The 26,840-nt window shown below is 47.2% G+C and overlaps 1 protein-coding gene across 1 annotated transcript in view; it reads left to right on the forward strand.

Moving 5' to 3' along the window:
• Nucleotides 1-26,840, forward strand: part of CELSR3 (cadherin EGF LAG seven-pass G-type receptor 3) — a 187,732-nt gene that overhangs the window by 124,327 nt on the left and 36,565 nt on the right. Inside the window, 11 exon segments of the mRNA XM_084829828.1 lie at nt 1,651-1,757; nt 3,621-3,788; nt 5,276-5,476; nt 8,652-8,979; nt 9,103-9,442; nt 9,482-9,774; nt 12,670-12,763; nt 12,852-13,046; nt 14,044-14,166; nt 14,597-14,622; nt 24,649-24,761. Coding sequence (XP_084685954.1) covers nt 1,651-1,757; nt 3,621-3,788; nt 5,276-5,476; nt 8,652-8,979; nt 9,103-9,442; nt 9,482-9,774; nt 12,670-12,763; nt 12,852-13,046; nt 14,044-14,166; nt 14,597-14,622; nt 24,649-24,761 — 1,988 coding nt within the window.

Below are 26,840 nucleotides of genomic sequence, written 5' to 3' on the forward strand. Positions count from 1 at the left end.
ATGCCCCTGGAGGGAGCCCAGTGCAAGGACTAGATAGCTGCTTGCAATGGGAATTTAATTTTGCAGGGGTCAAAGTGCTGTGAATCTGTTCTGAATTGATTGATGCTTTCGAACTGTGGTGCTGGAGAAGACTCTTACAAGTCCCCTGGACTGCAAGGAGGTCAAATCAGTCAATCCTAAAGGAAATCAACCCTGAGTGCTCACTGGAAGGACAGATACTGAAGCTGAAGCTCAAATATTTTGGCCACCTAATGCGAAGAGAAAACTCTCTGGAAAAGACCCTGATGCTGGGAAAGACTGAGGGCAAAAGGAGAAGGGGATGGCAGTGGATGAGATGGCTAGATAGCATCACCGATGCAATGAATATGAACTTGAGCACGCTCCGGGAGAGAGCAGAGGACAGGAAGGCCTGGCGTGCTATGGTCCATGGGGTCACGAGGAGTCGGACACGACTGAACAACAACAACAACAACAAAGTGCTGTGAATCTGACTTGGGAGCTGAATAGGGATGAACTTCTAAGAAGCTGATCAATTTCTAAGAAGCTGATCAATTTTTATGAAGCTGATTTAAGAACGCGCAGACTGTTTTACCTCTTAAGGGCATAAGAGCCCTGCTGGATCAGACCAAAGGCCTGTCTAGTCCAGCATCCTGTTTCCCACAGCAGCCAACCAGCTGCCTGGGAGAAACCCCCAAGTAGGACATGAATGCAACAGCACCCTCCTGCTCGTGTTCCCCAGCAACTGGTGCACATAGGCATGTTGCCTCTGATCCTGGAGGTAGCATATAGTTTTCATGACTAATAGCCATTGACAGCTTCACCCTCTGTGTATTTGTCTAACCCCCCTTTTAAGGCAGTCCAAGTTGGTGGCCATCACCACATCTTGCAAGAGTGAATTCCATGGTTTAACTGAGTGCTGTGTGATGTACTTCCTTTTTTCTCTCCTGAATCTCCCACTATTCAGCTTCACTGGATAAGTTTGGTTTTTAGTATTATGAGGGGGAAAATTGCTCTCTGTCCATTTTCTCCACATCATACATTATTTTATAACCCCTATCATGCCCCGTCCCCCTCTCTACTCACTCTTTTTCCAAACCAAAAAGCCCCAGACATTATAATCTTTCCTTGTTGGAGAGGATCATTCTCGTTGATCACTCTAGTTGCCCTCTTGGTGGAGCCCTGTGATGTGCTGTATAGGATAGAACATGCCAGAATAATAGAGCTCATAGAATAGTCTTCTACCATAATGAACCAGGACTGTCGGTAAATGTCTTTTGCTGTTCCAGTCCTGTACCGCTGAGTTTGCTGTCACTTTGCTTGGCTGATGCCAGCTGTGTATAAAACTAAGGCTGCAATCCTATGCACACCTACTTGGGAGTAAGCATTATTGAACTGAGTGGGGCTTACTTCAGAGTAGACTTGCCTAGGAATGCAGTAGAAGCGCATCACACATTTGATAAGGAATGTCTTTATACTGATTAAGATCTGTCTGAATACTGTTTATCTAAATGACAGTAGTCCTCTAGGGACTCCAGAAGACACTGGCTCTGGTAGAGATGCCTGGCAGCTCATACTTCACTACTGATCTGCAGCCTCTGACCTGATGCGAGGAATGCAAGTTCTGAGTATTTCCTCTGTTATGAGTTTCAGGGAGAACATGATGGCACATCAAGGCTCAGCTCTGGAACACAACTTGCTCAATCATGCTGGTCCCACTGACCTTGACGTAGCCATGTTCCATCGTGATGCCGGGCCAGGTAAGGCATGCTTCTAGTGGAGCAATCTGGAGGGTCTGGAAGACAGTGTGATGCTCCAAGGGAAAAGACCCCAAATTAGCAAGACATTTTCCTGACGCTGTTTGGTATCTTGCTCCATGTTTCTGTATGCTGAGAACTTACTGGTCCTGCTGCAACAAGAACAATTTGACTCTGTGAGCATACGAAGACTTTACTAGGGAGGGAGGCAATAGCTAGTCTCATCGAACACTGCCTTCTTGTCTCACACACTATATTTGGACTTGCTCAGGTACCAACAAGACTCAGCAGAACTTTGGTAATTGTGACTGGTGAAATATTTCTATCCCTCTATCCATCCATCCTAGGTCCAGAGGACTATTCATTTAAAAATGAGAAGTTCAAGCTGAGGAACTAACCCTTGACAAGTGTCAGTTAATGCCATCCTTGATGGTAGACTAGCTAAGATACCTTACCATTTACACTTTTGGCATAGAGGATCAGATGAAGTTGAGGGCCTTCCTTGTTAATTGTTTAATTGTTCTTTGATGGAAGGTGTTAAAGAAAAATATCTTGTTGACTTGCTAAAAAATGGAGCAAATTGGTCAGTTGGCCAGAAGTTAGATCTCTTGCTTTTCAATCAGGGAAGTCAGGGGAATCTGTCGGGGGGAAGGGGGGAATTTGCTGAGCTTTCAGCAGCTCGGCCCCCCAGACTTCAGCTCGCTTCCCCACAAGCTGGCCCAACTCAATCTGCATTGAGTCAGGCCAGCTTGCAGATTTTTCTCTTTTTCTTCTCATCCATAGGAATTGTGCAAATTGCAAGCACAATTTGCATGATTTGTGCAAATTCTGGCTGTAATTTGTGCAAATTAAGCAAATTACAGCTGGGATTTGCACAAATTATACAAATGGTGCATGCAATTTGCACAACTTCCTACTGATGGGGAGGAACCTGCGAAAAGCTCCCAAATTTCAGGAAAAGCCCACGGCTAGGCTCACGATCACAAGCCGAGCCAGATGGGCAGCAGGGATCCATTGGGCCCCAAAAGGCCAGATTTTCGAAGGATAGACATCCCTGTTTTCAGTAAGGACATAAAGCTTTTGAGAAGAGTTGCTACTTTCCTAATGGAATTAGCTAAGGTTCACACCAGATTTAATAAGGCAGATGTAAAAGGTTGCACCAGAAGTTTGATTGTTCATTTTTTAAAATTTTAGCTTCATATGTTTTATCTTTGGTTTAGTAAACAGAGACTTTAATTTAAAAAAAATGAAAATCAGTAGGCAGTATCCAATGCTGCTGCTCCACTTATGCAACTGATGTAGCACTAGTGTAAGCAACCTCTAGCACCATGCCAATAGCGTAAGCTGGTGCAATGGGATTTCCAGGAAAACCCATCACGCCAGCTTACTCTACGCTAGTGCTACATCAGTTGCATAAGTGGAATGGGGAGCACTGGATACTGCCCAATATTATGTCATTTTATCTTTAGGTTACATTGGTTAGATCTGGATTACTAGCCATTGTCTCTGATCTATGTTTAATTGTCCACTTTTACTTTAGTAATACACTGGATATTTTTATCTCCGTGTTGTAGCGTGATGACTTAGGAATATAAACAATAGATCTGAACAAGGAACTAGGAAATATTTTAAGGTTTTGTGCTTTAGAGATTTTGAACAGCTGAAATAGTATTCATTACTGGACTAGTCCAGTCTTTCCATTTTGCAGGCCTTTTAACCTCTCAGGTTGTTTGTGAGAGGGCAATGTATATACAATTGTATAATTGTATAATGAAAGCAATTAGCCATTCAGGCCCTGAAGGGAAGAGTGGCCCTCTTTTTTCACCCTCTCCTCTTTCAAACCTGCCATACCTTGCTCAGATCAAGACTCTGACTCAGACAGCGACCTCTCCCTCGACGAAGAGCGCAGCCTCTCAATTCCCTCATCGGAGAGCGAGGAGAACGTGCACCTCCGGGGCAGATTCCAGCGCCAGTTCAAAAGGGCAGCGCACAGCGAGAGGCTCCTCACCAACCCCTCCAACACCACACCCAAAGGCGAGTATTGCTGGGCTGAGGACATCTCGAGCCCTGGGGACAGTGGTGCAGCCAGGGCTGGACTTTGGGGCCACAGTCCAGGGCCCTGGAGCCCACAGGGGCCCCATGACCACCAAAGGGCAGCAGGGCAGCAGAAGCAAGCTCCATTTTATTCCAGCAGCCATGATAGTGCTATGGTTTAAGCAACTTTATAATGCCAAACTGCACATGCTCACTATATTCCTTAACGTCACGACTGGCAAACACTTTTGTTGCTGTTGTTGTTCTAACATATCAGAAATGTAGATGCAGTTGTCAAGCGTGGAATGGCAGTGGTGGGGGCGGGGATGAGAGAAATGTTAGTTGTGTGCTTCACAACTGAAATAATACACATGGCCAACTAAAGGGAGCCTCCCCTAAGACCATTAAGTCCAAGGTCTAACATTACCTAGCCTCAGCACTGCCTGGGGGTGGCCACATTGGGCCAGGCTGGATGAAGCAGGCTGAAGCAAAGGCTGCGCTATCATGCAAAGACAGCGCTTCAGGACACATTGCAAAACATGAAGCAAACATCTTCCAGATAAAATGGTTTACCAAAAAAAAATGGTTTGCAAAGCTTAAGAACAGAGATTTAAAAACATCTATAATTTGGCACTCTTCCCCAACGTGTCCTCATAAGAACATAAGAGGCCATCCAGCTGCCCATGGGAGACCCACAAGCATAACATGAGTGCAACAGCATCCTCCCACCTATGTTCCCCAGCAACTGGTGTACATAGGCATACTACCTCTCATACTGGAGGTAGCATATAGCCATAAGGACTAGTAGCCATTGATAGCCTTCTCCTTCACGAATTTTTCCAATCCCCTTTTAAAGCCATCTGAGTTGGTGGCTATCACTACATCTTGGGGAAGTGAATTCCATATTTTAACTCGGCGCTGTGTGAAGAATGAAGCATGGCTATGTAGGCTGGGAGTTATGGCTCTTGTAGTCCAACACATCTGGAGGGCACTGGGCTGGGGAAGGCTGAAATGGGGATTACTCATGAGTGGGTCCTTTTGAGATCAGGAAGCCTCCATTTTGTTGCCAAGAAAAAATACAATTGTGCCTGCAAATGAAGTTAATTAATTAATGGCTGGTTCAATCTTATGTGCATCTGTACAATCTCTTCCAACTCATGAAGGGGCACTGAGATTCTTGCAGACATCCCAAGAGGGGTCAGCTGGGGGCCAATACGTCACATTTAGCATAGGTGTAGTTCAGGCAATGTGCACTTGCTACTGGTTTCATATAGTTGGGCAGTACACAGTGTGTGCTCCAGTGACGTGGAACTCATCAGTGTGCCACATGGCCAGTAGTTTTACACCATCCATTGAAGAGGAGGATAATCTGATCAACCGTCCCTTGACAATTATTGAATATCATGGCAAAATCTTGCATTAATTGATGGGGTGTCCTTTGCTTACCCTATAATATATACCTGGCATTCTGCAATGTCCTTCCCCAGATGTAGATGGCAATGACCTGATGTCCTATTGGCCAGCACTGGGTGAATGCGAAGTTCACCCCTGCTCCCTCCAGAAATGGGGCTCAGAGCGGAAACTTGGATTTGATGTTAATAAAGATGCGGCCAACAATAACCAGCCAGACCTGGCCTTGACCAGTGGTGACGAGAATTCCCTCACCCAGACCCAGCGACAGAGGAAAGGTAAGGAGAATCGCAGCAGTGCCAACACAGTGTAGTGGCAAGAGTTTTGGAATAGGATCGGGTAACCAATCAAATCTCTACTCAGCCACGAAGCTCTCTGGGTAAGCTTGGATCCATCACCCTCTCTCAGTCTAACCTACATTATGGGCTTGTTACAAGGATACCATGGAGGGGCGGGGAGACATGTACCCTTCCTGAGCCGTCCTGGAGAAATGATTGGGTACAAATGTGGTAGACAGATAATTAGCCAAAAACAAATCTATGTCTTTGCTGCTCAGGTTGCTAATGAGTATAAAATAGGGGCTTTCCAGAGGATAAAAAACCATTTGGGGTTGGATCCAGGATCTGCCTTCCACAAGAGGAAGGGCTCATTCGTGGAAGGTTCTTTCACCTGTTTTTCGGGGATCCACCCCACCTCGCTCCACAGCTCACCCCATTCAGCAGGGTCTCCTGACTCTCTGTGTAGCATTTTCCAGGCAGCTGCCGTGGGAAGGAGGGGGCAGGGAAGTCCATTCCTGCCAGTGCAGTTGATCCAGCTTAAATCTGGATCCCAACCCTTATGTGGACATCAGAAGCTGCCTTAGAACATTGGAAGCCACCTTCTTATCCTCCAGGGCGACCCCAAGTTCCCAGTCTGGGCAAGGCTGCATCCTGACACACTGCCTGAAAGTTTGCAGAGCTGCCACCCTGTTCAGTCTCAGGACACCCAGAGGGTGGCAGGTGATGGGGGCCATGGGCTGATGCTGGCCACTGCAGCATCCTTTCTCCTCCTCCTCCTCCTCCTCTTTCTCCATCTTCATTCATCTTTATCATCATCTTTTAAAGATTTTATAGTCAGGGGGCCACTGGTTGGGCATATATATGCTTACAGTTGCTCATTTTATTGTTTTTACTTTTAAAATACAAATTGGGTGGGATAGCTCATACCCTGGAAGACAGAAACAAACTTCGAAGTGATCTTGATAGGCTGGAGCACTGGGCTGAAAACAACAGAATGAAGTTTAATAGGGATAAATGCCAAGTTCTGCACCTAGGAAAAAGAAACCAAATGCACAGTTACAAGATAGGCGATACTTGGCTCAACAATACTACAAGTGTGAAAGATCTTGGGATTGTTGTCGAACACAAGCTGAATATGAGCCAACAATGTGATGTGGCTGCAAAAAAGGCAAATGCTCTTTTGGGCTGCATTAATAGAAGCATAGCTTCCAAATCCTGGGAAGCACAAGTTCCCCTCTACTCAGCACTGCTTAGGCCTCATCTGAAGTACTGTGTCCAGTTCTGGACACCACACGTAAGAAGGATGCAGACAAGCTGGAGAGGGTTCAGAGGAGGGCAACAAAGATGATCAGGGCACTGGAAACAAAGCCCTATGAAGAGAGACTGAAAGAACTGGGCATGTTTAGCCTCAAGAAGAGACGACTGAGGGGAGATATGATAGTGCTGTTCAAGTCCTTGAAAGGTTGTCACAGAGAGGAAGGCCAGGATCTCTTCTCGATCATCCCAGAGTGCATGACACGGAATAATGGGCTCAAGTTACAGGAAGCCAGATTCCGGCTGAACATCAGGAAAAGCTTCCTGACTGTTAGAGCAAGATGACAATGGAACCAATGACCTAGGGAGGTAGTGGGCTCTCCCACACTGGAGGCATTGAAGATGAAGCTGGACAGCCATCTGTCAGAGATGCTCTGACTTGGATTCCTGCATTGAGCAGGGGGTTGGACTCGATGGTCTTATAGACCCCTTCCAACCCAACTATTCTATGATTCTATGACTCTGCCCTTTTCTACAACAAAATATTACCTATTCCCAAGTAAATGAGTTTAGAATGAGGGCAGGGGAAGAAAACTCCATTTCATTTCCCATAGTCATGAAAGTGCTCTGATTTAAATGCATTTAAAATGCAAAACTGCACGTGGTCGGAGTATTTCTTTCTTTTTTAATCAGGGTTAGCAAACAGGGTTTTTTGTTTTGTTTTTTGTTTTGTTCTAATGTCGGGAATGTAGAAGCCGTTGTAAAGCCTAGAATGGCAGTGGTGCAGGAGCAGGGGGTGGGGGCAGAGAAGAAGAGACCCCTGTAAGACCATTAAGTCCAGGGTGCTTCTGAGAACTGCCAGTAAGTCTGGTTGATGCAGTAGGAAGGGGATCACACTGCAGCGCCTAACCCCACCACCTAAGACCAACAGTGTGCTTGATGCTGTACGAATATAGAAGTGACAGCACCTGAGAGAAGGCTGATAGCCTCAGTAGTTAAACAAGGCAGAAATGGAGCGGGGGGGGGGTGCCTGGCAAGGCTGGTGTCCATATATATGCCCTATACAGAAACCAACTGGACTAGAAGCTGAATCTTACATGAACTCTGTCAATGTGAAAGGATCCCCCACAGCAGGAGTGGGGAATGTGTGGCCCTCCTGATGTTGTTGGACTGCAACTCCCACCACCTTTAATCACCATAGTAAGTGGTAAGGAATGATGGGAGGTGCACTCCCAACAACAGCAACTGAGGACAGCAGGCTAGTTTAGGGGGTGCAGGATAGGCCATGTAGTACACACTGGTGTGTCCTCCAATGAAAGAGAACAGCCAGGGGGCTCCAGAGGAATAGCTGGGGGGCCGCCACTGCTGCCCGCCAGCATCTGCTGCCTGAACCAGTTGCTTCACCCTGTCCAATGGTAGGGCCAGCTCTGAGGTCTGGGCTTTGCAAGGGGAAAAGGGAGAGGAGGCTGACGGAGCACATGAGGGGAGGCTGGGTTGGTTTGGGAAGAGCGTTGCTAAAGCAGGCAGTCTTGAGGAGGGACGTGAATGGGGAGCAGAGACGCATGGTAAAGAGAGGGAGCCCACCCAAGAGCTGGAGTCTGAGAAGGAGATAGGGGCTTGCCCTGGCAGGGGCTGGCCTGAGCAGAGAGAGCAAGACCAACTCTAAAGGGAGACAGAAGAGGTGGTCTAGATGTGGTTAGAGATGGATACATCTTGGATTATGAGTGTGGAGCTGGCCCAGAGTGGGACAGGAAGCCTCTCTCCTAAAAATGTAAGGAGAAAATTGACACCACCATAGAAATGGGAAGGCACCATGAGCGTGGCAGGGATGGGTGCTTCCCACAGGAGACCCCTGGAAATTATTCCAACAGGAGAGGGCCTCATTCTTCTCCCTTCCTCCTCCTCTGTTTCTGTCATGCAGGCATCCTGAAGAATCGCCTCCAGTACCCTCCCGCTTTGCAAGGCCTGTCGTCTGTGGGCAGAATGACCAATGACCTTTCCTGGTACAAAACCTCCACCCTGGGTCACAGGGCTGTTCCTGCTGCTTCTTATGGCAGGATCTATTCCGGGGCAGGCAGCCTCTCCCAGCCAGCCAGCCGTTACTCTTCTCGGGAGCAACTCGACATGCTGATGAGACGGCAGATGTCCAGGGAGCAACTGAGCCGGAATAACTCTGGCGAGTGCCTAGAACCTGTTGCCAGCAGGCATGGGTCTCGGGAGCACCTGGACACCATCCTGAACAGGCCGGGGTCTCGGGAGCACCTGGACACCATCCTCAGCCGACATGGGTCTAGAGAGCACCTTGCAAGCATACCCAGCAGGCATGGGTCTAGAGAGAACTTAGGTGAAGTAGCTACTGGATGCGATCAAAGTGATCATGGGAACACTCTGCCCAGGAGGCAGGGATCTAGAGACCCTCCAGATGCTTTCCCCTACAGATTTGGGTCACGAGAACCACTAGACTGTGGTGGGGCAGTAAGAGAGTTCTCTAGGGAATGGCTCAATACCATGCCTGCCAGGCAAGCCTCTAGAGACCGAATGGACACACTGCCAAGTCGAGACACTTCTCGAGAACAGCTGGATCTCCTTTCTAGAAGGCAGCCTTCAAGGGACCCGCTCACATCAGCTAGGCAAACCTCAAGAGAGCAGCTGGACTTTTTATCCAGAAGATCTAATTCCAGAGAGCCTCTGGACCTAGTGCCTAGTAGGCAGGCTCCTCGGGAAAATCTGGAGCCTCTTTCTAGACAGCAGCCTTCTAGAGAAAATCTTGAACTCCTCTCCAGAAGGCTCCCTTCTAGAGAAAATCTAGAAGCAATCCCTAGCCGTCACCCCTCCACAGAGCAATTAGACATCCTTTCTTCCATCCTAGCTTCCTTTAACTCCTCTGTCTTGTCCTCTGTGCAATCATCCAGTACTCCCTCAGGTCCACAGACCACACCCACGCCTTCCGTGGCACAGACGTCCTCCACGCCCTCCATGCCATGCCCGTCACCACCTCGCTCCACCACGTCCCACAGTATTTCCGAGCTGTCGCCAGACTCAGAGTAAGTGGCTCCTCTTCCGAGAGCATTTTCTCTCTCCTTGGTCCAATTCAGGCCGTGACCTATCAGGCAAGGGGTGGACATCTGTAGAAATGTGAACCTCCTTGATGAAGAGAAACAAACAACTAGAGAGAAGCGTAATTCATGGCTGGAGGGACATTTCAGGAAGATAGCGTTTTTCTCATAGGTCACACTTGGTTCTGTATTTGGGATGATAGCAGAACTGAGGGTCCCCCTACCACCTCCCAGTGTAGTCTAATGTCCTGTTTGTATTAGGACTCAACACTGGGGGGATGTGGTAGCTGAGAAATTGTGCAAAAAAATTTAAGGTAGTCTTCTTGGTGGAAACAGTGGTAGTTTCCCCTTTAGTATTTGTTTTTGCCACCACTGCTTTAGTAGCAGAGCTCCTCTTGATGGATGTCAGCCACCATTTTTCCCTCATAATTTTGAGGGGCCTTCTGAGGGGAAAACCAAAGCCAGCATTTTTTCCCAGAAGCCAGCTTGGAAGATGCTGAATCATGATGTAGTGTTGTTTCAAGGAGATTCTTAGGGGGCAGGGTGGAGAAATGCCCAACGTCCATTAAGAGGAGCTCTGCTGTTACCCCATAAAGAGGCTGCGGTAAGAAAGTAAGTAAATAAATTTTATTTATTTATTTGATTCATTAGCCGCCCATCTGGCCAGCTACCTGGCCACTCTAAATAAATTGGGGCTGCTGCCACCGCCGCTAGTAAGATCCCCCTGAAAAATCACCAAAACGCATTCATTAGCTGCGAAGGGGTCAACAAAAATGGGGAGCCATTGTGCCTTGGCGCTAACTATACTGCAAACATTTGTCAATTTTATACCACTATTCCTGTCATGGTTTCCTCCAAAGAATTCTGGGAATTGTAGTTTGGAGAGATGCTAAGAATTCTTTGTTAGTAATAAGCTTCCCTCGCCCATCCTCCTCCACACACCCTAACTACAATTCCTAAGGTTTCCTGCAAAGAAGGAATAGCTGTTAAACTAGTTTAAGGGTGCTTCCAGATGAGGCTTTCATGGTGATATTGCCCTGCCTCATTCACAGAATTTACAGAGGGTCTAGATGGCGGCATCTTTCACTTGTAACCCACCCGTGTTTTCCCACTGCTTCTTCTGTCTTTTTCTTAATGGGGAAAATAGATAAAAATAGAATAAAAATAGATGGAAGAGCAGCACAATCTAGAATGGGGTGGGCAACTTCTGGGGGTTCAGGAGCCAATTCCCTCCCCCAGGGACCTACCAGGAGCTGCCCCCTGCCACTGCACTGCTGGAATACAGTTGTGTGGGAGCAGCAAAACCCCAGGCAATTCCACTGTTTTACAGCAAAATCACCAGGTTTTGGTCACTGTAGCAAGTCAGTGGTGGCGAGCAGGCTGGGCTGGGCTGGGCTGGGGGGGTGAACAAAAGGCCAGGGTGTGAACAAAAGGCCGGGGGGGGGGGTCCAGAAGCACCCTAAGTCTGTAATACAGCTATGCCCAAGACTATAACTTGGAAGCAGCTTCAGTCAGCACGCTTGCCTTACACAGCAGAGGTGAATTCTTATGAGACATGTGGATAGATTCAAATGGGAGGTTCAGTCTTTTGTAGCTAGACTGCCCTGGAAGAATATTCTGAGCCACCCGTTCATGTTTTACTGAGTGGAAATGGAAGAAAAAGGAGGCGTCCTCATCCTCCTTTTGAGCATGTAATCTAAGGTGATAAGCAACAACCTTTGAACAGGCCTGACTCAAAGGAGCACTCCATGCACTAAGACCAAAAATATCACCCTCTCTGTATATTTTGTCTTACTGTGCCACTCACTCAGCGTATCATGGATTTGGGAACATTCAGTAAATCAACTTTGTTGGTCTTTAGGAAGAATGAATCACCAGTGTCTAGATTTGGATGAACGCCCTCTAAATCACCTCTTCCGGTGTTGTTTTTTCTGCTGCTTACTCTGTCAAGCGACAAGTCTATTGTCTGGTGCATTGAACAAAACAGTTTGCATTCTGTGTTCCTGGTGTCTATGCTGGGGTACAGAACTCGACATCCTGCCAGCCTCACTTTCCTTTTTTAAATGTCTAGCCCTGGTGGAACATCTGAAAGTGCGTGAGATATGTCTTCTGTAGGCTCAGAAAGTGAAGGGGACAGGGATAGAGCTTTCCACAGGGCTGGCCCAAGGCAATTTGCCACCTGAGGCAGAACAGCAGATGGCGCCTCACACCCCACCCTTGGCAAGTCAAGGTGCATAGTCGCACTCAAGGCCAGACAAATGGTTTTGACACCTGAGGCAGGAAATCCCTGGGAGTAAAAATACAAGAATTATGAATTGAATAACGAACTATTTGCTGCCCTTTCATGACACTCCAGATCAACTCTGGGGGTTGGACTTAATGGGCTTATAGGCTTCTTCCAACCCTACTATTCTATGATTCTATGAACTCCCTCACTCTGCGAAATGGTAGGGCTGGCCCAGCTTTCCATACTATTATATAGCCTTTGTCCATGACCTTGGTTGTGCTCCTAGTCCCTGACTTGTCTGTGTTCTGCTGCCCCGAACCCCAATTTTTTTTTTTTTAGGCTTTACATTTACCACCATAACTGAGGCAGGCGGGAGGGGGAGAGACATTTCCCAAACCAGCTACTGCAGGGGTGGGGAACCTCAGGCCCAGGGGCCAATTCCAGCCCTCCGGGGAGGCCCACGCCCCCTTCCCTGGCTCAAACCTCTTTTGTCCAACCACTGATCATTTGATAGCTTCCTGGCTTTTGTGCAGTTTTTCCACCATTTTAAAAAGTTGAAATGCCTCTCCTATGGCTTAGGTGCTGGCAGTAAGAGGTTCCAGTTATGACATGCTAATATATTTGGCATTCTTGGCCCCTCCTCCCTTTGCCTTCAGCCTCACCAACCACAAAAATGCGGCCCTTGAGGAATTCTCCGAAACTGAATTTGGCCCGCAGGCTGAAAGAGGCTCCTCACCCCTGAGCAAATGTGTAGAGTTGATTCTGAATGCACAGTCTGTATTTTTAGGCTTCTTAGGAATGGCTTAATCTCAGTTATGCCTTTCTTTTCCCCGAGAAGGGTAACAAGAAGCGAGGGGCATTCCTGAAGGGCCCAACTGCTGCAAGGACCAAGGAAGAAGCAGGAATGATTGCTGGGCCGGACACTTCCAGAAGAGGATTGGGACCCCTCAGGGTGCCTACAAGGAAAGAACTGAGGCTGACTGGAGGCCTGCATCAACCTCCCCGCCACCCTCCACGGTGGAGAACTCGTGGGGTGAGAGTCAGGCAAGGCGCACAGACCTGGCTGTGGAAGGAAGGTGTCTCGGGTACCTCTGTGCCACACTGACCACTCTCCCTGCTCAGAGGGGCACCCCGAATGGGGGAGGGGGGAAGTTGCTGAGCCACAAGCAAACCCCATACTTTACATATCAAAAAACAGACCCATTGAAATCTTCCTTTCTGAAACATTTCTATGCTCTGCGCAACCATGAATGGGTGGGGTGGCTGCAGCGGGAGGGGCAGGGCTGGGTTTTTATACCTTTTTGTATCTTTGTAATCAGAGAGAAGAGAAATTTCTATGGTTATTTTTACGGTTCTTCTGTTCCCATTGCTGTGATGCTGATCTCGTTTGTCTTGGCAGTGAATATGTCCGAACTGTGGCACGACGCTATGCAGGCTTCTCCCTGATGGGGTTCGGGGCAGAAAAATGGGGCAGCAGATCCTTTGCAGAGCCTCTTTCAGGCTGCCCTTTGGGCAGGTCCTGTCATGTGCCTGTCTTACATCTGTACAACCATCTTGCTGGGGAAGGGGCAGAACCAAACATACCCACCACTCACTCAAGCCACCACTAACTGGGGAGGGGGTACTGACTACTGTGATTTCAGGGACAGGCCATAGCTCAGTGGTAGAGCCCCTGTGTTGCATGCAGAAGATCCCAGGTTAAATCCCCGGCTTCTTGAGGTAGGGCTAGGAAAATGTCCTGCCTGAAACCCTGGAGAGGCACCGCCAGTCTGTGTCAACAATACCAAGCTAGATGGCTGGTCTGACTCAGTATATAAGGCCAGTTCCTAAGCCAACAGCCCTATAATTGGGCCCTGGAACCCCATTGGCTTTGCCAGTATCTTCACGTGAATCTAGCCTGGACCCCTGATGCTTCCTCATGCCAACACATCTTGACTGTTTCGATTTGGGGGCCTCATGTATTTCTACACTCTTCCATACATTGCATAAATGCTCTTCTGATGTTCTGCAGCCAGAATCTGTTACCTTAGGATCGGCTGGTATTTGAAGAGTTTTGTGAACATGAGCCGCTGAGAACCATCTTTCTAAACCTGACCTTAGCTGGGCACCTGTCTTTGCACTGGATGCTGCCTGTGGAATACATGAGAAACTTGGTATTTCTTCCACTTTTTCTTGGAGTCCATTTCCTTCCTTCCTGAGTACGCTGTGCTTTGCTCTCAGGCCTTCTGATGCCGCTGTTTGGGGATGGGTAAGAGCATGAAGTTGTGTACAGTGTATGGGACACACTGTATGTTTGTTTGCTTGTTACATTTATATCTTGTCTTTCCTCTAAGGAGCCCAAGGCAGCATACATGATCCTCCTTTTCTCCATTTCATCCTCACAACAACCCTGTGAGGTTGGTTAGATTGTGAGTCTGCAGCTGGCCCAAAATCACCCAGTGAGCTTCATGGCCCAGTGGGGACTTGAACCTGGGTCTCCCCAGCCCCAGTCCAACACTCTAACCACTACAGCACACTAGCTCTCACACCTCTTATGCTAGGGTTGCCTGCTTTTCTCCCAGTGGGGCCCTTGTGTTTTTACAGCTGCATGACCAACAGACATTTAGCAGGTCAGGAATTTATCCCTTGCAACATTAACATGTTGCATTTTTGCATGTTACGTGGCTTGGAAAGGTCCAGGAGCCCTGCCGGGGCAGTGAAAGGGAGGTCAGCAACCCAACCTGAAGCTGAAAGGGCGATTGCAGAATGCTCCTTCCTGACTATCTGGAATGAGGACCCTCCTGAGGAAATGGGAATTCCTTTTGAAACCCTGCACAACGGAGAACCTCTGTTGGCCTTCCTCCTACCAAACCTTGCACGCTTCTTCTCACCAGCAAAGAAAGAAGGATGCGTTCCTAGGATTTATCCAAACATTTCTAAAGGGTCCTCAAATGGCTTCCTCCCTCCCCATAGCATTAGCATTGCTTGACATGATTGCAGTGTTGTACTGCTGATGTCATCTCTCTTGACTATTCAGGCAGTGTCTGTGTCAGAGGTGGGCAACATGTCCCCCTCCCAGAAGTGGTTGGATTGCGATTCCCAACATCCCCTGCTATTGGCTAGGGCTGAGGGGGATGCAGTCCAACAACCCCTAGAGGGTGACAAGTGGCCCACCACGGTCTGTGTCCCTCTGGTGCGTAGCCCAATAGCAGCCTGCATCCTCCTGCAGGAGAGGCATCTGACGCATGGCCACTCCCTCTCCATCTCTCATGTGCCCAGGGCTTCCGCAGGGCTTCCACTGACTCCCCTGACACTCACAGTTCAGGTAGCCCTTGCCAAGCATGCACTAATCTGCCAAGAGTAACCTGTGAGCCACGTGGAGCTGCAGCGATGCAGGCTGGATACACACACACACACACAACACAACACAATACAACTGTGCTCTCTGTGTGTAATCTGGCAGAAGCCACTTACAGTACAATCCTGTACATGTTTACATGGAAGCTTTTCCCCCTAGTAAGCATGTATAGGGTTGCAACCTATGTCCCATTATAATCAATTGTGCTTAAGGATTTAACTGTATACCTAAACCTCCTTTGTTCCGAAGGGATGCAGCTGGCAGTAATGTTGGTCACTATTTCACAGTGCGCTGTTTCTGACTCCCTGGACTGCAAGCACTTCTCTCCTACCTGAAACAAGCTAAATATTTGCCATATAGACTTGTGCACCACAGATACACCCCTGTCCAACTATAAACCACATGCATTTACAGGTGCTTTGTTTTAGCAGATTATAGATCTCTCAATAGCCTATTTTGGATTTGTTTTTGTTTTTTAACATAGGCAGAAGATCTGTTTTGCAATCAAAATCATCCCAACTTGTTAATGTCATCTCCTTGTATTCAAGATATTGAAGGAATGACTTCAACAAACTGTCACTGTACTCTTGACAGTTGTGCTCATTAAAACTGAAATCAAAATTCAAGATGTACAAAGTAACCCAGAAACAACCTACTGTTTTAAATTTGCATTTTCCACTTGGCTTGTTGTCCACCGGCTCACCACCTTTGGACACCCACGTATTCATTTCTATATCATCAAGGGAGTGCTACAGTCTAGTCAACTCTCAAAAGGACAAAATTAACTTTTGGGCCTCATTGCACAATTAGTTTTTTTTTTTTTTACTACGTTTTTAGCAATGGTGGCATACTGCTGGTGATGTTTAGCTCCTCTTGGGAGTGTAGACACATCAAGCACAATAAAAGTTAATAGCAGTAGTGGTAGTTACTGTGGAGTATAGGAGAGAGTTGTATCCCAGTCAGCAAGGGAATAACACCATGTTCACAGTCAGAAACCACTGGTGTGACTGTGATCTCTAGCACTAACCCTTGTGATGGAAGAATGACCAGAAGCAGTGTCTCAGATCATCATGGGGGTGCATACCACTGATGGTAATTGTACCACTGTGTATCCAGTGGAATACACTCCTCTGATTTCTAATGCTGGAAGTGTGAGGATGAGAAGGATGTCAAGATACTGCTGGTTCTGTTCCATTACACTGGCATTGTTTCTTTGTGTAGATGGCCCTTGATCATAAAGCATTGCTATTTGCCCTTGAAATCTTTTGCTGTTGCCCTCATTCAGATGAGAGAGTAGGTTCAAAACTTCATAAGGGGTTTTTCTACACAAGGTGTTTATCATGCGCTCGTCACTCCCTACTCACAGTTGTTTGTGGGTTCTTCAGATGATGATGTGACCCAGTTTCTGTGTCTAACCAGCACTTTCAGCTATTTTTTTTAGAGCAGGGAAAATGTGGCATTTCATTGTGAAAGAGAAAGAAAGCGTGATTTCCTCTTGTGTATTTGTGCTATTCTGCTATGCCACAGTGCCACCTAGAGGTTATGTAGCAGAAAAGCAGGAACGGAAATGCTCCTCTGGTAGTGCTTGGATCAATTCTGAGATGAAGCTGAAAGTAGAAGCAGTGGATTAACAGCCAACTAACAGCCTCGTGTAGAAAAGCTCAAGGACACATGGTACAGCCCTTTCATGGCAGTGTATTACCTCATCAGGAATTGCCTATTTGAAACTCTCATTAAAATCCCCATGTCAGAGAGATGGCAGGGAGATTTTGATAGGGTTGCATTCAAACAAGCAATCCCCCACATGCATTCCATGGTGGTACAGTCCTGCAGAGGGCTGTACCACATGCCTGCCTGAATGTTTGACCAGGAACTTGCCACCAAAGGGTTTGGTCTTGTGGTGCTCTCTCCAGGCTCAGGCATGCCTCTGTGTGTCTTGTTCACTTACAGTGGTGACAATGCTCCATTGACTGCCTTATTAGCACAGAACACTGTAGCTTAATTGTTAAACAAACCTGACTTAATGTTTACACAGGGGAGCTTTTTCATGCAATTGTCAAAGGTAGGTGGCAGCTGCCTTGCAGATGCCCGTTCCACAGCTCAGGCCAGAAGCCTTTCAATTGGTCTCATTGCGAGGAAGAAAGGGGAAAGATTTTAATTATTCTCCAGTACATTCCACAGTCTGTAGCTCTGGAACAGAAGAGCTTTAAGCCTCCTGACCTTTCACAGTTGAGGCCTGAACAAAGGTGGGGTTGCTACAGCCACAGGTCACAGCTGCCTTTGGCCTGCATCCTCTCTCACTGGAATGGAAGAAACCATTATGTGCCAAGCCCAGGACAGGTAGCCAGGCCATCTGGCACCTCTGCTGCCCAGTGGACGACACAGTACTCATATCCCTCCAGGGGCAGAAGATGGGAACCTGGGCCAAGAAATATTCAGTAGGGGTTATTTGTTTACAAGGGCTTGGATCCAGGATCTGCCTTCCACAAGAAGAAGGGCTCCACTTGCCAAAGGTCCCTCTGCCTGGTTTTGGGGGATTCTCCCCACCCCACCGCACCCCCATACCACAGCTCACTCCATTCAGCTGAGTCTGGAAGGGCTGCCTTGGGAAGGAGGGGGCAAGAAAGTCCATTTCTGTCAGCACAGTTGATCTGGCTTAAATCTGGATCCAACCTATTAAGCAAGCTAGGAAGTAACAAGGCTGAGAAGCAAGCTCAGGCCAAGGCATGACTATGTGCAAAGAAAATATATATGTATACAAAACAAAATGGAAGTACAGATCATTTTCTTGTGAAAGTACAGATCATTCCAAATGTGGCGAATGCAAAAGTCCTTTGTGTGCTCATTATTCCCTGAATGTAATCTATTGGGCTCCAAGAAAGAGCTTGTTTACACTATTCCCCCACCACCACCACAGTCTCTATATGTATATATATATATTGGTTGATTCCTAGGGCTTTCTGTTTGTTTTTAAACTGATTTATATTGGAACCAGACTTTTTAAATACCTTCTTCCTGGAAGGGCTTGATTGGGTGAGTGGCTTGTTTTTTTGTGGGTTCAGTTCAGCATAGAAGAGGGTGTGCGGTCAAACAAAATCCCCATCTCTCTCTCACACACACACGCACGCACACGCCTGTGTCAGTATTGCTGAAGACTGGATATTTCTTAAAAGGAGGCTTCCAGAACCTTTAAGCATTTAGCACTGGTACCATCCTTCCCAGCTTGTTGAATACTAATGGCTTCCTACCCCTCCAAACAACAGCAAAACATGTGGGCAGATTTTCCTGGTCAATGATCTCAATGTGGACAAATCCTTTAATAACACCTACCCAGTTTGTAAGTTTGGGGAAGAAGGCAGATGCCACACCCAGAGGCACGACTTTGCTCTGGTGGGTTTGCATGCCTCTTGGGGGAGGAAAGGATCCACAGAACTCCCCAACACTTAGCTAGGGATGTGTGCCAAAAAAGGAGAAAGACACTAAGCAACAGGCTGAAGCGTCGGTGTCCCTCATGCCTTCCTGGTGTTTGCTGTGTTGCTTCTGACAGCCGGCACTCTTAGCACTGCCTTGAAGCTCAGAATGTTCTTGGGAGTTGTAGTTAACTTGCAAATCTGCAGAGCAGTTCTTTGATTGTACATGTGGTGGCCTAGGCTCTGGAGAGCATTCGTTTTGGTTGGTTCATTATATTTTTTGTCCCTTCCCCCCTCCCTCTGGTTTGTTGGCAGGGGGTGGCAGAAAGGCTCATGGGCTTCCCCCCTAGCCATGTAAAGTTGTACCATGAAAGCAACAGATTGGAAATAAACCATAAAATACCGTGTGGCTCCCTCATGTGTATATCTCACCACTTCTTCCTTACACTCATTTCTTTCTGTTTTCATCAATACTGCAAAGTATGCTAGAGGTGCCTGTATGATGAACCACACTATAGAAAAGAAAGCTGGAATGCTTTGTGATGATGATAAGGAAATTAAAAGCCTGACTGTCTTCAATAGGCAAAATGGTATCTCCTAAAAGAGAGAATGGCATTGTCCCTCCAAAGAAGATTAGGATCGTGGTCCATCCAGCCCACTGAGTATTGGTGTCGGGAGTGGGAAAACTAGGTTATCAATCACTAATCTCAACAAGAAGCCTTAAACTAAGTCAAAAGATCAAAGTGTCCATCTTACAGGGACTTGAGGGATGGATGTATTGTAGCCTGCCTTGAGATTGGACAGGGAAGAAATGTAACCAAGATCCCATCTCATAAATCTACACCTTGGGATGATGACTAATTACCTTGAAGAGCCAAGAGGCTCAGTCTTCCTTCTTACCAGCATCTGATTGTATAGGATGGACCCTATACAATCCCACTATCCTATCCTATCCTATCCTATCCAAGATGAGATTCTTACCACCATAGGACTGCACTGTAAATAGAGCACTAACTGATCCCTTAATTATTCTAAAGTTGGCCAAACCTTACATTTTTTGAGACATCACTGTCAAAGTGTGGATATGGGACTTGGGTGTGTGAAGGGCCAATATCAAAGGTAGGCATGGTCAAGCACCTGACAAGGGCCCACTCCCAAACAGGGGCCCTCTGTCAAGAGCCTCCTGGAGTTGCTCTTCTTCAGGGCCGGTGTCAAAGGAAGACATGGCTGGCCATATGCTGAGGGCCCACACCCCAGCGGGGGCCCACTGACAAGACTGCCCTGGAATTGTTCCTCCTCTTCACCATTGAAACCCACTTGCTCACCTGCCTCTCACTCTGACCCAGGCAGTGGTGATGGTGAGAAGGAGGAGAAGTAGTTGCCACTACCTACTTGCTCACTGCAAGCAAGTTTTAGTAGCAGTGAAGAGAATGAGGAGGAGCAATAGCAGGTGGTGACAATGGTGGTAAGAAGGTAGATCAGGGTATCCAACTTTTCTGGGTTAGTGGGCACATTTGGAATTCTGAGATTGTGTCATGGGCCCTCTCACAAAATAGCTTCCATGTTGGCACCATGCCCAGTCATAAAATGGCTGCCCTGGTGGGCATGGTCAGTCACAGAACACGCATTTGCCCAAAGGCAAACTGGTGAGACTAAAAGGAAACTAATGTGCCGAAGGACCTACAAGGCAGAGGTGGAGGTCTGAGCTCCAAAGCACAAAACCACTGTTTTGGGCCCAAATAAAGATGGTGCTGAAGGGCAGCACTTTGCTTTGCAGCAAGCCAGGCTCCCAGCTAAAACAAAAAAATGTAAGAAATAAAAACCAGGAGCAACAAGGTGTCTGCTGGGCATGAAGAGCGGTGTCCGTGAGCACATTAGAGACCCCAGAGGTAGACTCACTGAGGGAAGGGGGCCATTGAGGGTGTCTTCCCCAAGGGCCCTCAGAAACATGGAGCCAGTCCTTCGTGTGTGTGCAGTCTTGTGAGATCAAGGCCCGTCAGTGGATGAGGAACTGGGGGATATAACGTAAGTGAAAGATTGCTACATGCATGAAAAGCAGAGACGGTAGTGTGCTCTGAACCGAGGACCATTAGCTGTGTACTTTGAAATGATATTAGGAGCAGGCCCTTAAAATAAGGGTATATAGGATATCTGGTAACATTCATGCTGATGGGTATGATGATGGTAATAGCTGATATATAAATCCAGAGCAGTAGAGTTAGCTAATAAAATGAAGCTATAGTTTTTCCTGGTGATGAAACCCCATGAATTTGGTGGCCATTGTGGGAAAAGTAGCTGGGACAGAAGTCAATAATATGGATTGTCAGAACATATCCCTAGGATCCAAAACAGAACATATTCCTAAGCATGTGTTGGTACAGAAGAGGCAAGAGGACACTTTCTGGACACATATATACAAGTATGTCAGTGAAAGCCAAATGGCGAGGTAAATTTTATGGATCCAAATGAACTATCTTGAAATGTGAAGTAGCTATTAGCCAAATAAGAATCATGAGGGGAACACCTGGAGCATGGGGTCTGCACTACATAATTTACAGCCTAGTTCTGGGCATCAGCCCCATTTATTTCAATGGAACTTACTTCCAAGTAAGTGTATATAGGATTGCAAATATACCATGCAATCCTATGCCTGTCTACTTAGCATTCATTCCTATACAGTTTGATGGGACTTATTCTCAGGTATGGGACCGCGGTGGCTTAGTGGTTAAGACGCTGAACTGCAGACTGGAAGGTCGGTAGGTCAGCAGTTCGAGACCCAAGTGCTGCGTGACAGAGTGAGCTCCCGTCTTCAGTCCCAGCTCCTGCCAACCTAGCAGGAAAGCAAGAAATTGCAAGTAGATAAATAGGTACCGCCTCAGCGGGAAAGGTAACAGCGTTCCGTGCACCTCGGTGTTCAGTCATGCCGGCCACATGACCACGGAAGCGTCTTCGGACAGCGCTGGCTCTTCGGCTTAGAAACGGGGATGAGCACCGCACCCTAGAGTCGGACACGACTGGTTGGGAACACCTTTTTTATTCTCAGGTAAGTGTGTGTATACAATTGCAGCCTCAGTTATGAACTTTTAAAAATGGATTTATGTATGTATTCAGTATATTTTTAAGTTCTCTGGGCAAAATAGGATTGGTGGCAAATCATATTTTGGTAAATATAAAAATATTTTTAAAAAACAGCTTTGCCCAGCTTTGGAATTTTCAAGGGATTCGTTAATGCTCTCTTTACAAGTGCAATCCTACAGACTTCCCTGGGAGTAAGTCCCATTGAACTTAATGGAGCTTACTTCTGAGTCGACATTTGTAGGATTGTACCGTTGTCAGATTAGAATTTTGTTTTCCTCAGATAGCCTGAAAGGGATAAATAGAGACAGCAACCCCTGGATCCACAAGAGATACCACAAGCAAACCAGAAGAGGCCTCCAACTTGGATGGATTTAAGAAAGAAAAGTCATTTCGGGAGAAATCCTATGGCTGCTAGTCAGCGGCTAGACGGCCACAGGATATCTGGTTTTCCAGGAACCGACCTCGAGGCCCGCACTCTGAGGTCAGTTCCCAGAGAACCGACCTCCCCCCCTTCCACGCTGCCTCACAGGCAGCATGGAACAGCCCCGTGCTCTGCACTTGCAAGAGAAGTGCGGAGCGGCCAAAATGGGGCATTCCAGCGGGGTGCTCCAAGGTGGGGAGAGTGGAAATGCCCGTATGACACATCCTATGTGTCGTCCGGCAGCCTCCTCCCCCACTCTGCCTTCCCACCGCTAGACAGCCGAAATCGGCTGTCTAGCTATAAATGCAGGGCAGGTGAAGTCTGGAGGGAACGATCCCCTCCGTGCTTCTCCTGCCCTGCATTGGATAAGCGGTCACTTCTGAGTTTGGAGGCGGATGCCTATCTCCATAGGATTGCATCCTTAGACACATTCATGGAGGATAAGGCTATCAGTGGCTGCTAGTCATGATGGCTATCTGCAGCATCAGAGGCAGTATGCCTCTGAATGCCAGTTGCTGGGGAACACAAGCGGGAGGGTGCTGTTGCGCTTGCGTCCTGCTTGTGGCTTCCCATAGGCATCTGGTTGGCTAGATAGAGCTTTGGCCTGATCCAGCAGGGGCCTTTTTATGTTCTTATCCCACCCTGCACTGCACTCCACCTCCTTCCCACTCCACACCATGAACAGTCTTCAGCTGGTTTCCTCCTCCTACTCTAAAGATTGGAGCAAAGAAAGTAGGAAGGCAAAGGAGAGAGTGAAAGAGTAAGGGTCAAGATAAGATTTAAGGTCAGTTGAGTTCTCCTCTGTAATAGCTTCTTTTATCACTTAATTGAGGGGTTGAGTCTCCCTTGCTAAAGTGGCAAACTCAGCTTTCAACGTGCAGAACAAACAGATAAGGGAAACCAGGAATAGCTTAATGGGAATCCAGTAACCATCCCAGGGTAGACAGACAGGAGGAGGGGAAGAACAACGCCTAAGGTCTGCCCTGGCCCGACCATTAGGGAGATAGTGGCAGCTGCCTCATGCAGCCAGGTGCCCAACCCTAGCTGGTCCACCCTTTGCTCTGGAATGTTTCAGCACCAGGACTAGCTTTGTGTCATAAAGTAGGGAGGGATCATGCAAAAATGGGGGGGGGGAATACACAGGCTTGTTGAATCTGCATAACTTTTATTCAGACTCCATTGAGCATTGTTAATTAACATTTTCTCCTATTTTGGTGGACCTTGCTGTTTGTTTGTCTGTTTGTTTGTTTATTGCATCTTATACCGCCCAATAGCTGAAGCTCTCTGGGGGGTTCACAATGTTTAAAACCATAAAATACAAGATAATAAAATACAGCATAATGTTTAAAAGTTTAAAACCACAATATAAAAGTCAAAATACCCAAACAGACGGTAGCAGCAATGCAAAAATGCAAAATACAATACTAGATATAAAACAAAGGGGAAGACAGTTAACACGCTGTCAGTTTTGTGGCAATGTTTTATCATATGAAAGCCTTGCAAGAAGACTGTAGTCTTAGAAAAGGCGTAATAGTGTCTATTGTGATCAGGGCTGGCGTGAAGGGTAGGCATGGCCGGGCACCTGCCAAGGGCCACAGGGTCCCACCGACAAAAGCCCCCTGGACTTGCTCCTCCTCTTCACCATAGCAACCTCCTTGTTCACCTGCCTCTTCCTCTGGCCTAGGCAACGGTGGTGGTGAGAAGGAGGAGCAGGAGATGCCACCGCCTACTTGCTCACTGGCTCTCTGCCTGTCAAGCAAGCAAGTGGAAGCCACGGTGAGAAAGAATAAGGAACAATAGCAGCTGGTGACAATGGCAGTGTGAAAGTAGACTCACCATGGGTGGGGGGCCATTGAGGTGTCTTGCCCGAGGGCCCTCAAAAATCTGGAGCTGGCACTGATTGTGCTTCTTATCACACTTGATCCTCAAGTGGGAAAGGTTGGAAAACACTTCAGAATAGAAAGGATTTTTCAGACTTCTAACACCTGAGGGCCGCTCACCACATGGAATGCCCACGTTGTGCAGAGAGTCTCTGTGCCACCATGACCTCTGTTATTTTTCTTATCTCATGGACAACCTGGAAGCTCATCTCTGGTTTTCTGTAGAGGACCATTTATTAATCATCTGAGCTCTTGGCAGCAGGGGAGAGGGAGACTTCAACCAAAGAAATGACACATACAGGAAAAGGACTACATTACCTCCTTCCCTCCCCTGCCCCCAAGCAAAATTGGAGCCCCAGCAGCAAGGAATAAAAAAATATACCTGGTGATACAGTTATGGTTGCCTACATCAAGTCCGCCTTGGTCCTTGATATGCCCGTTATCTCAAGGTTGAGTCAAACCGATTGTTATTGATTACTTATTAAGTACATTTCTAATCTGCCCAATAGCTTAGTAACCTATGGGCTCCAATCTGAGACACCCAGCAGCCGGGCTTATGGTGATTGCCACTTGAAAAATCTGGTGACCCAAGAAGCAGTGGGGCAGCTTAACGGCCAGGCAGGTGAGGAGGGAGTGGCGTCTCAAAGATCACAGTCAGCTATTAATAGCGAGCAAAGCAGAGCCCACAGCTCCAAAGCTGCCCAGCTGCTCTTTCAGGAGTAGCTGCCCACGTTGCCAGTTCAGCTGCCCTGCACCGTGTGTCCGGTAAGAGAGGCGGATGCCTGGCATTTCCCTTTCTAGCATTCCTCCTGGGAATTAAAATGCCCTCAAGAGAAGGAAGAGCTACAGCCTAGAATCAGATACAGAGAGAATGAGGGCAGTGAGGTGGGGAGGGGAGATTAGCTGTCATCTGAGTGTCACAGCTAAGTTGCCTCATTCGTTCCCTGCCCCTAAATATTTGTTTTGCCTTTGGGTTTCCCCCAAGCCTGCCGATTTCTCCCTCTTATGCATGGATAGTGCTGTTTTAGCCATATAAGGTTCCACACTCAGAGGGCCTTATAAACTCTAAACAATGTTTAGAAGGTAAATAATTTGCTTGTATAGAGGGCAGCTTTGAATTACTCCTGGAAAGGTATGAAGGGGCCATTTCAAATTTTTCTGCTTGGCAGTCCAGCAGGGGCATTGCTCAGCCTGAGCCTCAGCCCCAAATCTATCTCCCGGGGCTCTGAATCTGTTCCCAAGAGCTCTGAGAGTCCTTTGATGAAAGTTTTTTTCTCTCAACTCAGTTGCCATGCATTTTCAAGGGGTTTGCAGCTGGGAAGGGAAAAGCCAACTCTCCCCTTCCCACCTGCTGCAAACCCCTCCACCCCACCCCCTAAATCTTCCTCTGCCTGGCAATTAGCCAAAAAAAAAAACCCCATTGGTTTGGGAAGATCTGGCTCAAGGTGCAAATTAATTGAAGACTTTGTTTCAATTGAGATGATTTGGATGAGAAATTAATTGGCTGTCTTTGCCTTCTGTGAAATATAAATTTGTTGTTGTTGTTGTTCAGTCGTTAAGTCATGTCCGACTCTTCGTGACCCCATGGACCATAGCATGCCAGGCCTTTGATAATTCTCCCGGCATTCTTAATTCCGACCTGTGATTCATCCAACCCGGCGTTTCTCATGATGTACTCTGCATATAAATTAAATAAGCAGGCCAACAATATACAGCCTTGTCGTACTCCTTTCCCAATATTGAACCAATCGGTTGTTCCGTGTCTGGTTCTTACTGTTGCTTCTTGACCCTCATACAGGTTTCTCAGGAGACAGGTAAGGTGGTCTGGTACTCCCATCTCTTTCAGAATTTGCCACAATTTGTTGTGATCCACACAATCAAAGGCTTTAGCGTAGTCAATGAAGCAGAAATAGACGTTTTTCTGGAATTCTCTTGCTTTCTCCATGATCCAGCGAATGTTGGCGATTTGATCTCTAGTTCCTCTGCCTCTTCGGAACCCAGCTTGTACTTCCGGTAGTTCTCGGTTCACATGCTGCTGAAGCCTAGCTTGTAGGATTTTGAGCATAACCTTGCTGGCATGTGAAACGAGTGCAATTGTACGGTAGTTTGAACACTCTTTGGCATTGCCCTTTTTTGGCATTGGAATGTAAACTGACCTTTTCCAGTCTTGTGGCCACTGTTGAGTGTTCCAGATTTGTTGGCATACTGAGTGCAACACTTTAACAGCATCATCTTTTGGGATTTTAAATAGCTCAGCTGGAATACTGTCATCTCCACTAGCTTTATCGTTAGTAATGCTTCCTAAGACCCACTTGACTTCACTGTCTAGGATGTCCGGCTCAAGTTCAGTGACTACACTATAATGGCTATCAGGGACATTCAGATCTTTCCTGTATAGTTCTTCTGTGTATTCTTTCCACCTCTTCTTAATCTCATCTGCTTCTGTTAGGTCCCTGCCCTCTCCAATTTTCTTGAAAAGATCTCTAGTCTTTCCCATTCTATTGTTTTCCTCGATTTCTTTGCATTGTTCATTTAAGAAGGCCTTCTTGTCTCTCCTTGCTGTTCTCTGGAAATCTGCATTCAGTTGGATATATCTTCCCCTTTCTCCCTTGCTTTTCGTTTCCCTTCTTTCCTCAGCTACTTGTAAAGCCTCATCAGACAGCCACTTGGCTTTCTTGCATTTCTTTTTCTTTGAGATGGA

This window comes from Heloderma suspectum, chromosome 2 (assembly GCF_057233095.1).
Source record: "Heloderma suspectum isolate Gila_16-S chromosome 2, 16-S_ref, whole genome shotgun sequence".
Lineage (NCBI taxonomy): Eukaryota > Metazoa > Chordata > Lepidosauria > Squamata > Helodermatidae > Heloderma > Heloderma suspectum.